We start from the raw sequence: 15784 nt of genomic DNA, 5'->3' as shown, positions 1-15784 counted from the left end.
GACAGAACGACACATATTATAGATAGAATTATAGATGTATATTTAGAGTCTTTCTAAATATACAGATGTGGGTTGATAAAAATGTTTTAAACAGACCAGAGAAGAACAACAGAGGGAACTGAAGTTTCTTTTGAATTTTGAGATCAGGGACCACACTCTGACTTTTTATCGCTCCGTGACACATCTCGGTTTGAGAACACTTCAGAATCAGAAGTGCTTCCTGAAAGCTCTTCCAGGGAGAAGGATAATCAAAATGGAGTGGATGTGAGTGGTATGGAGAAATTAGAGACAAAGGACAGATGGAAATTTAAATTGAATGTAAAAGAAAAGAGTGTGGAGTGTATGGGAGAGGATGAAGGAGAAAGAAGGCCGTGCAGACTCGCTGTCATTACTAGTTTTAGCGGGCTGGCACTGAACGTAGAGGCTAAAAGGAAGAAGACATCACTCACGCTGACAAACCAGAGCACAGACACTGAAAACACACAGAACTAAGCTAAAATATACTCACATACACACACACACCGGGGTCTGCGTCTCAGTAACAACTTTTGCCTTATCTTCAAACCTTTCCCCATATCTGTCCAATTCAATTTATTCATCCCCATCCTCTCTCTAACACACCATCCACTCATTTCTCTTCATCCACCCAAGGCTTTTATCAACTCCTTCCATTTCCATGTGCCAGTATTTTTACTTCATCCTTGACTGACTCCACAAGCAGCACCCCCCCACCCCTGCTACATCTTCCTCTTCACTCTCAAATACCTTCTACACATTTATCAAATGGCTCAGTCTCCTTTATCCTGCTCCCTCTTCCCGATCTTGCTCGTCCTCTCTGGCCCCTCCCTCAGCCATGTATTCCAGGAAACAACCATTTAGTCTTTCTTTTCCATCTGTCTGGACTGTGTAGGGACAGAGAGGGGAGCTGTGGGAGAGTATACACCTGGGTTTACTCTTCCACTTGGAAGAAATCCAAACAATGACTCCTGGTGTCTAAGACTTGTGCCTCTGCAAACAAAGCCATCACTGGCGTATCCAGAGCAGAGGGAATTGACATGACAGCCTCCCTCTAGAATGTTAATTCTCACTGCTGTGCACTTTAGGAGAAAGAAGCAAGAATAACAAATGATAAAAAAGAGAAGTAAGAAGTTGAATGGGTGAAATAAAAGAGAGAAGAGCTGAGGAGTGCAGGATGCTCTCTGTGGTCCCTCTGTTCTCTCCCATCACCAGAGAGAGGTGAGGGGGCTGGTTGTCATGACAGCTGTTGTCATAGCAGCTGGCCTGTGTAATAAACAAGGGGATGAGATGGCCGTGTATCCAGTGCAGTGAAGGCGCCGTTAAAACCACCAACAGGATGCAGCAACCATGATGTTGTCATTGGAAGCTTGATTTTAATACGTCCATCAATGAGGTTATGTTTTCATCCCTGTTGGTTTGTCAGTTTGTTTGTATGGGAGAAAGAAAGAGCAAAAACTACTGGATTATTGGCTTTTAGTTTTAGTAGCAGTAATGTGGTTCCTTGTAGTTGTGTTCTAATATGTCTCCTAAGCACACCTTCACACTTCAACTGGCCCAGAATGAGTTACTCCATAAATAATTTGACCTGTGACACAGTTAACATTTCACTCTTTAATTAACTCTGTGGTTCTGCTGAATTACAGACGTAAAAAATGAGATGGTCGTTGATATAAAATTCTCAAACATGACCGATGGTGGAGAAAAACCAAAAACTGATGACCCTTGATCAGTGGAATAAATTTGTTAAAATATGAAACCAGCTATAAAAAATAAGACATTAACTGAAAAGCCGACTCCTGGAGGGATCCAAAAATGAAATATCTCAAGGGAGTCCATCTCTGAGAGGGAATCCTTCAGCGTGATAAACAGGAAACCCATAGAAGCACATTACCCTCCTCTACCACATCATGTGGTCTTGGATCCGCTCAACAGCTCTCAGAGCTCTAACACGTCCTCAGTCAATCCTGCTGTCTCTCCCGTCGTCTTGAAATTTTCAGCCACTCGCCCCCTGGGTGCCGCTGTCGGTCTTTGGTTCTGACGATCCGTTGTCCTCGCTGTTCTTTAAGTCCAAGTCTCCTACATTTTCGGCCTCCATTTCCTCCTCTGTGACCTTTTCCACCTCGTCCTCCACCTCTTTCTTTCCCCCTTTTTCTCCATCTCTCTGTTTCTGCCCCTGGCCCTGTTTGTCTCTGAAGACCTCCATGCCTAACATTCGGAGGTAATGAAATTTCTCGTTGTTGGGGACGAAGGCACGGATGGACGTCTTTCCCCTCCAGCCACACAGCTGGATGGGACACTGAGGCTCTTCTGGATTACTGATGAACAGGAGGAAATGGTGGGCGTCAGAAAAAGCCAAAAAACAATAATCTGATCACTGCTTTAATTGATATTTATTAATCAAACAACATATACAAAACCACTTACCCTGGGTTGGGAATATACTTCAACACAATGCTGCCCATTCCTGTGAAGATCAATGCGCATGAACAGATTTTATTCATCTTTTTTAATGGTGTGATGATACCTGTTCACCATGCTTGCAATTAATATCGGAGAATTTTTAAGTGCAACTCCGATTTTCATTTGCTGGAACTGCTGAGCTCCCACTCTGAGGTTTTTTGGGGTCATTGTTTTGCTCAAGGGCAGCTCAGCAGTTGAGGAAGGCAGAGCATTACTCATTCACTTTGCTCTTTCATATTTTGCCAGGATCCTTTAAGCCACTAATTCACTACTCTAACCTCTGGGCTGCTGGTGCCTTTAAACGCATCCTGATTTCTTTTATTGCAATCGAAATCTGTAACAATATTTATAATTTATACAAATATAAATGATATCACAAATGAATCAGACACAAATGGTGCAGTACGTACGCAGTTTCTTGGCCTGAGCGTGAGCGTCGTCCTCCAATCTGCTGAGGAAGGGGTTCTCCTGGGTCAGCAGCACTTTGATGTCCTCAACACTCACGCCGATTATCCTGGAGCGGATATACGGCTGTAGAGTGTAGATACCCTTGTGTGACAAAGAGGTGTTTCAAAAATGTGCGCATCACTGAAACGAGTCCACATTCTCTACAGTTACACTGTTCATTTAAAATGAATTAATTATCAGTTGATTGGAGTGTGAACTCTGCCATCTGGCTCCCTTGTTATTCAGCTGTCAGCATCTCTTTGATTGTGGATACAAGAGTGATGGCAAGAAGAACCCACGGCATGTTTGAGCACACAGAAGAAGCTGCTCGTACGCTGGGTTTTAGGATAAAAATCAAAGAATAGAGAAGCTGCTCAAGCCTTAGCTTTATATTTCACCATGCATCATTGCATTATGAGGTCAATCTGCATACAAAGAAGATTACGTGGTGTGAAAATAATTAATTGTGTGTGTGTGTGTGTGTGTGTGTGTTACCTCCTGAGCCAGTCTGAAGGCACAGCCAAACTCCTCTCCATCACTGTTGCGAGACCACACCTTCACCCCTGTGTTAATGACCTGAGGAATGGATTATAATAAAAATCATATAAATAAACTAAATCAAAAGTAGAATGTCAATTTAAAGGTTCAGTGTGTAGAATTTTTCGATATCTAGTGTTGAAATTGCATGTTGCAGCTGAACACCCCTCACCTCACTCTCTCCTTCCAAACATGAAAAATAACCTGTGGTCGCCTTTAATTGTCATAAAATCTCAAAAGGTGTTTAGTTTGTCCAGTCTGGACTAATGTAAAAAACATGGAGGCCTCCGTAGAGAGGGTCCCCTCGATGTACATATAAAGTATTTGAATATAAAGGGCCTTTTCTGGGGTAAAGAAAACTACAATTCATACAATTTAGATGAAACGAACTAGTGAAAACATCATGAGAATTATTCTACATTCAATTTCTGCCAATAGATCCCTATCACCTAAATCTTACACACTGGACTTTAAGTTACTTGTGATGTCGTAGTATTAACAGAGATGTTTCTGTAATCACTGATGTTTAGCAAATTTTCTCACTCAAGATGTCTGCTACAAAAGTGTGGGTAAAAAGTGAATCTGGTCCCTGGTGTCCCAGCAGGAGTGGGAGGCAACTGTTACAGTAACTGTCTTGCATAGTACAATTCAACTACACCTCTGTAAGAAGTGTGTGTGTTGCAACCTAAGACAATGCAGCAAAATGTAACTGAGTAATTGAAAGGATATGAAATCAGGGGGAAATGCTCTAAATATGAATCTGTTAGCAGATATTACACATGCAGGTGACCACTCAGTGTGAATCATTAATGTTGTCAAACATGAATTTCAATTAAAGCTCCAAAAGAAACACACAAACACCTTCATGCGCTCGCTGTTGTTCAGCAGTACGTTGCGGAGCTCTTTAGACACCATGTACAAGTGTCTCTTCTTGCCCTCATGGGTTCTGGTCAGAACATTGAGCTTGGGGAAGTCGGGGGAAAGATCGTAGAATGACCTAGAAAAAGAAGAATCATTCAAACAACATTACAATCTAGAAAACGATCATGCCTTTCACACATAATGCAGCTGACACTTTCACAACACAGACATCTCCAGAGCATTCAGGTGAGTGGTGGTGCAGCAGGTAGAGGCGAGACGTGACGTAAGAGAAACTCCAGAGAACGTTTTCAAACATGACCTGTGGGTAACCTCTTAAGAATTGGGTCCGGGCTTTACCTACAGTTTACTTTTCACACATGCACAAACGCGGCAGTGGGGGTTCTGCACAGACGCGTTCACACATGCACCTCCTCCAGAAAATGAGTTCAGTGCATGTCTGAAAGCAGCTTAACACACACAGAACAGCTTACTGTATAGCGGTGAAGACAGGGTCATCCTCAGTCAGGAACACAAAGGGGTCTTCCTTATAACCAAACAGCTTCATCTTCTTCATGGGTGGAGGCCTGGAAAACAGAGGAAGGAGACTGTTAACAATGTACTGTATGTTTACCCCAAATAATTACCTCAAGCAAATACACTGCTCAAACAAATGATCATCACACTTTAACAGCAAGTCAGTGAAACTTCAGGGATATCAATCTGTGTATTTAGGAAGCACAAGTGGTTGTGAATCTATTTCACCTGCTTTGGATCAAATGTAATGGAGAGTTAAAGACAACAGTTTTACATGTGGTGGCCACAGATCAGCCAGCCATTTTTTATTTTTTACTTTGATTTTCAGTGGTTTTGAGTCAATGGGTTGATGCTTTTGGTTTCCATTGACCTTTGTTACACTAAAGGAAACGGTTTCAAACGTGCACATTTCACAGGCTCGTCCTTTGTTTATTAACTCACCCACACACTCTATCTTGTTTAGCAGCAGTCTCCTGGGCCAAGGACACTTCTTTGGAAGCCTCCTTCTCCGGGCCTCCCCCCTGCCCCTCCACACTCTCGGGGAAGCAGGGAGCGTCTGCAGGGGTTGAGGCCGCCACGGAGCCTCCAGTCTGTTCCGCGGCACTGGACGACACTTCCTTCCTCAGCTGGAGATGACAGAGGTGGGGAGTTGGGGGTGAGCAGACAGATATTACAGAAGAAGATGAAGTCCTCAGCTCTTGTGAGGGAAAACTGAACAGGTGGGTTACACAGCATTTGAATTCTGCTCCCATTTCCTCTCTTCTTGTAAGAGCAACAATTTAATCTATTGAGTGTGTTTGTTTGTGAGGCTGTACCTTGGGATATCTTTTGTTCCATGGCATCGGGGCTGTCTTCACCAGCACAGCCACAAAGAAACCTCCAGTGTTCTGGTGATGTGGCAGAATCCTCATACTGACATTAACATACACACACAGACACAGACAGACACACACCTTTTAGTTTTGTGTTGTTTTTGGCAGCTTGAAAGAAGAGGTGCTGTCAAAACGTATAGCAATAGCTCCCTCTACTGGCCAGGCCCATGTCAGTCTGAGTATTTAATATGACATCATCTCCCATGATGTGAGCGTACAGATGCAGACGGTGGGGATGTGTTCGTGTGAGACGCTGTGCCAAGAAAAAATTAATTAATCAGACGTATTACTCAGCTAATGAATTTGGCATCAATGAAAAGAGAGATGGTTCCAAGTGTGTGTTTGTAGTTTTCTGCTCTTCTGAGAACAAAATACACTCAAGGATTAAAAAAGAAAACTGGTTAATTAAAGGTCGGGTTGGTAATTTATTTCTGAAACACTTATTTGATTTTATTCTTATTAGTCAGAGTCCTCTTCTCCTCCCTATAGCATGAAGATAGTCATCTGAGTCATCCCTCGCAGGAGTTTAATAAACACAACCAGTCATTTCTTTTGGACCAAATAAAATGATTGGCTGGCCTTGTAGCTTTGACAGGAGGGCCAATGGGAGGCAGTGGGATGAAACGATTGCATACTTTGCATATAAGTCTAGCCAGCTGTCAGATACTTCCACACTCTTCTTCTCAGATGCTCTGGTATGTTTGTCTGCTCAGAACAACTTTGCTTGCTAGCATCCTCCATTTCATAGTAAAACAACCTAATATTACTGCAGTGTCTGTAAGTCCATACCATCTCTCCAGATGCATGCTGGCCAGTTTCTCTGGGTCACTGGGTGGGAACATGGTGGGACGGATCTGCGTGTGCCGATTGCTTGGAACCTCGGACCAGTCTGAGTACCACTGACCCTCTTTGGTCATTAGCTGTGGAGCAAAGAGCACGATTCAGTCAAGACTTAAAAAATGCATTGTAGCTTTGAAGTTGAAGTGCCTTCATGACCTAAATGTCATCTTTCTTTGTGGTTTGTTGTTGCTGCGGTCGGTTTGTTGTAATGAACTCCAAAGACCAAAACATTCCAGTACCTTCCAGGAAGTGACACCGGGCATCCACTTCAGCCCTGGCAGGTCGGCAGAGCTGTCAGCGAGCTCCAACGCTCCTGGCAATGTAGACGAGAGGAGCCGTTACAACTTGGCTTGGGTATTTGTGTTTTCTAATGAGAACATTCAAATATAACTATATTATATGAGAGGAGAGGTTATATGAATGTGGCCGTTCAAAATGTGAACCAATCAACACAGTACACAGGTTCGTTTTCAGTTGCACTATTATTTTATGCAAGATTTCCGTGGTCCAACTGAACCTTTAACGAAATGAACCTGATTTGTCTGAAACGGTTATAGAAAGCTGTAGTGTGTTGAGTTGGTTGGTGACGTTGCAGCAAGAATCATCTTTTTTAATCTGATGCGTGCAGTGGATGTGGCCTTTTGAGGTCATATGTAAATGTGGAAGTTTGTATCAGCCTCATCAAGAGCAACTTCATGTCCGTGAAGGAGCGTTTTAGTAACAAGGAAAAGAGAAAACCAAACTGGATGAAAAAATGAGTGGAACAAATATAACTTTGGTTGTATACTCTGCGTGCATTTGTTACCTTCGCTCTTTTCCAGCAGTGCTGCTATGATAGCTTCGTCCTCTATGGGGTTGAGTGAACAGGTGGAGTAGACCATCCTCCCTCCCACAGCCAGCTGTTCAACCCCGCGCACTGCAATCCGCAGCTGGAGCCTGGTGAACACACACACACACACACACTAATGTAGCCAACTTTTCTAATTAGGACCAAAGAACACACTCCATTCCCTTGTTGTCGAGTCAATTTTGGCCACCACACAAGTGCACAAATTCCTATGGTGTCACAAAAATGTGAGCACTCGCTCTTCCCACTCACCCGTGGAGGTGCAGGCTGTTGCTGGTCGTCCATTTCTTCCACACGTCTATGTTCTTCCTCATGGTGCCATCCCCGCTGCAGACACAGAGCACACAGCACCACTCAGTCATCCCTCACTTTGACCCGGGGACTGAACCACCAGAGATCCCCAACACTTCTCACAGGGGGGAAAAAATGGCTATGAAGCACAAACTGTCTCAATGCTGGGCTTGAGCTGACTGCCCAAATCCCTGCTGCCTGCCTGCCTGTCTTCATTACTGCTTTCCCCCTCTCTCTCTCTGTTGTGTTTGGCAGGGACTCGTGGCTTCAGCACTGCAGCTGGCCATGATCAGGCAGCATTTACAAACTAATGCAGCTCCGTTTCAACCACAAAATGAAGTGTTCAGAACTAGTGAAGAAGTACCTCCATTCATGATGTGGATGCATGTATGACACAAAATCCCATACTATCTGTCTCACATCTGTCTCGCATCGGGTAGAGCTTAGCAAACATATTTCTTTCTTTATCCACTCCCCCGCCACATAATACCCAACAGTGCAGACACGTGCTGCGGCCAGTTACTGACCTACAGGGCACGTCACACAGAATGCGGTCGTAGAAGAGGATGTCCTTCTTGCCGTCTGATAGGATCTGCAGCGTGGGGATGCAGGAGGCGTCGTGGTTGACCACCATGATGCAGGGGCTGTTGAGACGCTTGGCCTGGTGCACCAGCAGGTAGCAGCGCTTGTTGTCCACGTCATTGGCAATTACAAAGCCCTCTGAAAGGCGGATGAGAATCACAGAAAGATTTTGCAGGGGCACAATGGAAATACTTAATACAACAGTTTTAAAAAGAAAAATTAAATTAAACATGAAATATAAACATAAGAACATGACCTAACATGTACTGAACAAAATATCAATAATATATACAATGTAAACATGATTGTACATGGAAAGATATTGAGATTTAGACTGTGCAAAACTTAACAGACAAATTATTTCAAAAAGTAAAACAAAATCGCTGCTGCCTTCATGAGAGGTGCTTGGTAAAAAGAGAGCAGCCCAACAGAGCAATTACAGCATCAAAAATCTTTGGTTAAAGAGATGAGTGGAATGTCAGACGGGGACACAGAGGCGATCACAGGACAGGAAACTCCATTTACTCTTTTTTATCATCCCACACGGAGCAGACTACATTATTATGCAATATAGAGCCGCTCTGGTCGCATTGTTCTGTCTGAGCCCGTCCAAGCCTGAGACGGTAAGCTTTTCAGGGTTTTTTCCGAGCCTGACTAAAACATGATGCAGTTAATATAAGCTGCACTGAGTATGTGTTACTCTGCGCCTGACACGTGGGTATTGATTGATTTCACTAATTACAGACGTGAAGTGTAAAACTGTAAAAAGCCTGTATGACAGTGATTATACCATTTGTCCTGATCAAACGCGTGCTTCTTACCTGGAAATGGCACATCCATGTCAGCATGGAGCATCTCAATCAGCTGGGCGGTTTTTGACCCTGGAGCTGCACACATGTCCAGGATCTGCACGCAAACATGTTTTTTTTATTAAAGCACAGCTGTTTCTCACGGCCCAAAGGAAGCAAACAAAAACAGAAAACACATCAAGTGCTGACAGATTCAACCTTCAAACAGGACGCAGCTTTTACCTTGTGGTGAGGCTCAATCTTCATAAGCAGAGGAGGGATCATGCTGACAGCCTCCTGTCGGCTGATGTTACCCTGCAAGGACAAAAACCAAATTCTCAACTTAACGCATTCAAATGTGTTCTAAGATCCGATTACTCAAAACTAAGAGACAGATGTGGCCACATTCTTTCAGTGGAGTTAAGACAAATGCGTCCACCTACTCCGCTGACATCCTCTGACCTGCTAGTTTAATAAATTTTGACATTTCCATACCATGGCTCTGTCAGGGCGGATGTTAATATCAGGTCCCTGATGAATTCTGTTATTTGTTTAAACACCTTATCCAGGGAATCTTATATTATGTCATGAGTATTCCTGGTGTTAGGTTTGTGTTACGCTCACCGACTCTGTTTCGCTGACTAGAAACTGGTGGAACTTCTCCAGCAGGGGTGATTTCCTTATGCTCTTCCTGCTCATGTTAGTGTGCCAGGCCTGCTCATCGGGATACCTGGAGGAGACAGACACAGTGAGTACTGGGATTCTATTTTGAACCTGTGTTACCTTTTAGCTCTGAGTAAACCATTCGAGATCGTACCAGCTCAGAGGCTGTGGAGCCTCGATCTTCTGGCCATCAATCTCCAGCTCCTGAATATCCTTGAAGTATTTTTCCTTCAGGCAGTGGAGGATCTCCTTGGCATGGCTGGAACAAAGCAGACAGAGAATGAAACAGGGCCTTACTCTTTAATGTGAGGCTTTTCTTATCGTGAGTCAGATCACAATAAGAAAAGGGTATGAATCCAGATTAGAGTATTTCCAGCTGACCTCTTGTACCCAGTGATGCGGATGGTTGCTGGCAGTGGTTCCCTCATTGCCTCCATGAACTGTTGTAACTCTCCCTCTGGCACCAGGCCTTGCTCCTTGTAGTAGTGCTCGAAAAGCTTGTTCTCCTTGACGATGTCCGCGTAGCCAGCTCCCCAGCCCTGATAACATGGACGCATGGCCATTAGGATAAGTATGGGCATAGCAACAGGGTATGCAAAACCTGTGCTAGCTGAGAGAGAATTATATGGTTTGGTGTCAAGTGTTCAGGTTGGTTCAATGCAGCATGAGCCATATGTACTAAGTTTATGAGGTGAATCTGGTTTTTAGAAAATGCAGTGATATGCAACGATACCGTGATAAACTCAACTGATGTACTCGATTTACTTTTGATTGAGTGTGAACAAACTGTTTGAATAGCTTTGCAGAATCCTCTGAAAAGAAACTAGTAAATAGGAATGCAATCATAGGCAAGAAGAAAAAAACGTTCATTAAATGTCAATCAAAAATCAGTCAATTACACTTTTTCCTGCTTATGGTCTCTGCATCATAGATAATAGGGCAGGTCATAGTGTTTGGTACATTTTATTATGGTCTGATCATCAATTCGGCCTGTGGTAAATAACCAAACTACTTAATTCAGTCACATCTGTCTAACAGCGCCACGGCAGCACAAGAACAGAGTTATGTTTACACCTTGTCTCCATTCATTTGAAGGCTGTTTACATCTAAATAACATGTGGCCTGACAGAGCAACGCAACAGTAGCATGGAGGTGCAGCAGCAGGAGAGTGAGTCTTACAGCGTTGTCCCTGCTGTCCCTGCCGCCGGTGGCCTGGTTCTTCTGCCGCTGTCTGCTTCTCTTCCCCATCCTGGAAAAACAGACAACTCTGGAGAAAAGACTGCGGAGCAACGTGGTGGCTGGACGCAGGAAAATGTGGCCAGCGACTCGGGTAGATAGCGGAGCTTGCGGGAGGAAGAGCCGCTGAGCTACTGTGTTATCATCGAAACGTGTTGTCTGTGACGCACGTGAACCAGGACCCCTCCAGGTGGCCGCGGACTGTGCCTGAAAAGAAAATGAAATATATCTGCGTGTATAAGTTATGTTATACAGTCTGCGTATATAAGGTATTTATATATATAAGCTCAGGGCGATTTCTGAAATCTCATCACACGAGGAAAAAAAAACCTGATTACTATTTTAATTTCTTATGATATGTAAGTATTGTCTTCTCAACGAAACACACATGTACATGTTTTTAATAATATCGTCAGATTTCCATTATCATTCAAATAAAGGAGGATACTTACCAACAAGAATCAAGAGTGGAGCCACTAAGTTCATCGTTTATTGATTTTTTATTCATTCATGCAAATTGTTCGATCGTGACACCAGGGCTAGCTTTCTGATTGGCTGATACGATTCCATCACACGTCTGTTCAGCGGTTGTGATTGGTCGAGTGCTCATGTTAGGGAAACATATTGTCAGTCGCGTGTGTGTGAAGAAAAGAATGAAACAAGAAAGGTGAGAGATGGAGGACGCTCGGAGGAAGTCAGGAGCTCGGCATGAAGCCATGAATGAATCTGTGTTGTCTTTATTAGACCAGGTAGAATCTGATCCCTGCTCCACACTCCGGAGCAGAAGGGGGCGGTAATGCGCCTATGACGCAGGTGGCCAACCCCCTTTAAAAACAAACGAAGAAGACGAGCTGTCAGTACTCTGTCAGTAACTACTGACTGTCTTTGTTAGATCATCGTAGCGAATATTGACGCTAACACCCCTTCAGTTCCGTGTCTCCTGCGTGAACCCCTCCTCCTCGCGCCATGGACGCTCTCCTCTCCGGGCTCTTCTCCTCGGAGGAGCAGGAGCTGCACACGTTGGACCGGTTGGCTCACCTCACGCTCTTCATGGCCGCCTGCACTTTCATCACGCTGCTCTTCGAGAACGTCCCCTACGGTCGCTACGCCAGCAGCAGGTACGGGTTCCCGGTGGACGTCCGGTTCGCCTGGTTCGTGCAGGAGCTGCCTGCGCTCCTGGTGCCTCTGTGTCTGCTGCTGTGGACGTCCTCCGCCAAAATGTACCTGGTGCCCAACCTGCTGCTCATCGCCATGTATATCTGCCACTACATCCAGAGGTGGGTGCTCAAAACTTTACACGTGGAGCCTTCACACCTGTAGAAATGTCCACCTGCAGCATGCACCGTGCAGTGGGTGTGTGTTGTCTTCCGCAGGTTGGATTGTTTAATTGAAAATCATCTTGCACCAGTATCCTCTGTACTTATACTTGTACATGTATGCCTCTTATTTTGTAATTCGCCTAGTTATATGTATGTTTATATATATATATCATATTGTATACTATTGCAAATACATGTTTATATAGTTATACTTACTATAGCTCACTACTATATATTATTCTGCTGTGAATTTATACCCATTTATATATAAATATATAGCACCTAGTTAATTTTGTATGCCATACCAGCCTATAAACTTGTAACAATGTATGTATACATCTCTTAACATCTCCTATACTTATGCCTAAATACATTCTCGTGCAGTCACCCTGTGTCTCTCTGCTTTTTTTATTTATCTATCTATTAATGAAGGCTCAGTAAGAGAGAAGTATATGAAAGCGTGCATTGCATTTTAAACTGTATCGTTTGTAGCAGGTAACTAATCCACGTTTTTGTTCTGCTGCAGGTCTCTCATTTATCCATTTTTAATCCGAGGAGGTAAAGCGACACCGTTTGTCTCATTTGCCCTGGCCTTTGTTTTCTGCGTCTATAATGGCTACATGCAGATCAGGTACCTTAGCCATTACGCTGAGTACCCTGCATACTGGGTTACACATCCATGCTTCATCACTGGTAGGTGTTCTGTGGCTGCTGCTACACTTTCTACAAGGTTGTTTTTATTGATTGATATGCACTAGAGCTTCTCTGTGACAGGAAGATAATGAGGGATAAAGAAGAGGGTTATCCAAATTGTGTTGGCTATCTTTGTCAGTGTGGAATAAATTGGGTTTGGACTAAACACTCACAACACAAGGGATGCTGGAAGTCAGTCAGAGTTGAGGGTGCTAGGGGAAAGTCTGTATAATTACATCATATTAACTCTGAAAAGCAAAATCAATAATTATAGCAATATAGTTTTTATCAATAGCAATATAACAAAAGTTATAAATATACATACAAATATATATATATATATATATCTTGATATAATACTCTTGCAATTTGTAAGCACAGTGAGGAGGAAAATGTAATCAAATGGATTTATATGTTATGCTATTAAAACTTTCTACATCACCATCAGTAGCTCTCTACTCCCAGCATCCTTGCAAAACATATATTTTGATTATCGAAACAGATTTGTGTAACATTAGCATAAGGACTTTAAAGGAGAGATCAAAAACCAAATGTATTGAATTAATTTTATTTAGCTGGATATAATATGCTAGCATAATATGTAGACTTCAACATATTTGATAAGGAAAAATAAACTGGATTGGTGTGTGAAAATTTGAAAGTGGTACTTTAGAAGAAGAAGAATGTGCAAATTAAATCAACAAAAATTCTTAAATTATTAAGATTAAGATTCCTATTTTTGGTCCCACACACAGCATGCAACATGCAAACATGGGGAAATTTGACCTCTGTATTTAACCCATCCGTGTGAACGGAGCACACACGGAACCCACGGAACACAATCCACACAGTGACCACACACGGAACAGTGGGCAGCCATGGAGGCACCCGGGGAGCAATTGGGGGGTTCGGTGCCTTGCTCAAGGGCAGTTATTATAGTTGTATTGTATTGTAGTTATAAACTACTTAATGCACAAGTCAGTTAAAGATAATCAATAACATATAAAACAGGACAAAATATAATCTGTGGTGATAGTTTAAAGGAAAAAAAACAGGCTCCTCTCACTAGTTCATCCATTCCACCCCTCTTATCTATCCCTACACTTCTTCTCATTCAGTATTCGTTAATATTTAGATGTTGGAGAAAAAAAAAGTGCTCATTCAAAGGAATTTGGCTACCTTGTCTTTTCCCTCTCTTGGCTTTTGCTCCACTGCAGGTGCTTCTCACACTTTTCAAACCTGAAAGTACTCAGCTGTTGTTTTTGGCTCACCTTGCTGCTCAGGCTGACTCAGGAAACTGTCAATTTAAAATATGTTGTCTCACAGTCCCTGTAAATGAGTAGTGTAGCAACAGAGCAGAATGAACAGTGTAAAATAAAATAAAATAGAAAATAAAACTTGATTTGATTAATTTTCAACATATCATTTCTCTTTTCTCCCTTTGTGAGATTCCCAATATATGTATTGTAGGTACAGGTATTGTGGAGTCTTCCTCTGTATATACATTGTTGACTTTAAAGGCCAGTGAGTAGGATTAAGGGAAATCAAATATACTTATAATTGTATTACCCCACACCATGACACTGGCTGCAACATACATCAAAACTGCAAGATGTCAGTGTTTGTACACTCACAATTCTTTTTTGCCTGAATGCTAACTTTATGTTTTTAAATCATGTACACAATTCTAATGTAACCTAATTACAAAACTTCAACTAATGAGGTCTGAAATAATGAGGAGGTTTCTATCATGTTGAGCTGATGTAAAAAAAATCCAATAAGTGATTTGAATAAATGAAGTTTCACTTATAAATAAAATTTGAAATGTATGCATTGAATAAATCAAACCTCTTTCAAGCATACAGAAGCACAGAATGGGCAAACCTGACACTTAAAGGGATAGTTCGCCTTAAAAAAAAAGATTATCACTCATTATCCACTCATCACTATGCCGATGGAGGGGTGGGTAAAGTTTGAGTTGTGTTAAACGCTGTTTACCTCTGAGACTCCAGAAGTGTTTTGTGGACTCAAACACTTCTGTAGGTTCTTCTATGCAGTTTGTAGAAGAGGATCAGAGGAGGGGTCTCCCATTGGTTGCAATCTGCAAACTCACCAGTAGAAACCACTAAACCCTAAACACAGTATAATTGAGGGCATTTCATGTAATTTGGAAATGTAACAATAAGCCAAATATATTGTAGTAGTATTCCGTATCATCTTTAATTTCTCACTGACAACATTATAATAACAGAATTACCATTTTGGTTGAGGTGTTGCTGGCAATTCACAGGTCTGGAGCCCATCTGACACTAGCAGGAAAAACATGTCAGAAGGAGCCAACACAGTGTCTGAAGGACAGTGTTAATATGTCCAACTTAATAAAAAATACTGTTGCATTCATAACAGTGAATGTGAGGGATTCTCATGATACTTTTGTATTTAAAGCCATGGTAAGCTACAACAGCACCAAATAACCAAACTGAGTGTTTACTGAAACATATGGTGTGGAAAGGAAAACTCCATGACAGACTGGTTCTTCAATGTTTTCAAAGTTTATCTCTGTGCTACACATTTATGACTAAATATGCAGTTTTTAGAAGTACATTATTTTGCGTTAATTACTGAGCTCATAAACTAAACGTGTAAGTCTCCTTCATGAGGGCTGTGTGGGTGTGTTTTCACCAGATGTGATTGACAGAGGCCTGGCTACATAAGCAGCCAACCTCACAGCTGTCATTGGATTGGATTCAAAATGGAAGAATATGGTTGGCAACATATGTTTTATGGGTCTTTAGG

At 42.4% G+C, this 15784-nt stretch overlaps 2 protein-coding genes across 6 annotated transcripts in view; one reads left to right on the top strand and one right to left on the bottom strand.

Moving 5' to 3' along the window:
* Positions 1–1614: 1614 nt before the first annotated feature.
* Positions 1615–11485, bottom strand: nsun2 (NOP2/Sun RNA methyltransferase 2). 2 transcript variants are annotated; one of them, XM_069515940.1, is made up of 20 exons: positions 11429–11485; positions 10920–11183; positions 10122–10279; positions 9895–9999; positions 9702–9807; positions 9321–9392; positions 9111–9195; positions 8235–8427; positions 7669–7743; positions 7375–7505; positions 6809–6882; positions 6519–6649; positions 5673–5769; positions 5299–5483; positions 4815–4907; positions 4324–4459; positions 3421–3501; positions 2889–3027; positions 2443–2482; positions 1615–2333 (listed from the first exon to the last, which is right to left on the bottom strand). In XM_069515940.1, exons 2-20 carry the CDS (start codon positions 10986–10988, stop codon positions 2012–2014), a joined length of 2292 nt encoding a protein of 763 aa, XP_069372041.1. In that variant the 5' UTR covers positions 10989–11183; positions 11429–11485; the 3' UTR covers positions 1615–2011. The 2 variants fall into 2 exon arrangements, with proteins under 2 accessions (XP_069372041.1, XP_019946440.2); XM_020090881.2 differs by having other exon boundaries at positions 10920–11431.
* Positions 11428–15784, top strand: part of srd5a1 (steroid-5-alpha-reductase, alpha polypeptide 1 (3-oxo-5 alpha-steroid delta 4-dehydrogenase alpha 1)) — a 15100-nt gene continuing 10743 nt past the window's right edge. For all 4 annotated transcript variants that reach the window (XM_069515942.1, XM_020090330.2, XM_020090327.2 and 1 more), the window contains exons 1-2: positions 11428–12253; positions 12822–12988. In XM_069515942.1, coding sequence (XP_069372043.1) covers positions 11943–12253; positions 12822–12988 — 478 coding nt within the window. In that variant the 5' untranslated portion in view covers positions 11428–11942. The remainder of the gene's footprint in view (positions 12254–12821; positions 12989–15784) is intronic.

Source organism: Paralichthys olivaceus, chromosome 20, assembly GCF_024713975.1.
Source record: "Paralichthys olivaceus isolate ysfri-2021 chromosome 20, ASM2471397v2, whole genome shotgun sequence".
NCBI lineage: Eukaryota > Metazoa > Chordata > Actinopteri > Pleuronectiformes > Paralichthyidae > Paralichthys > Paralichthys olivaceus.
Note: the sequence above shows the minus strand (reverse complement) of the source record. Positions and strands in the feature narration are given on the sequence as shown.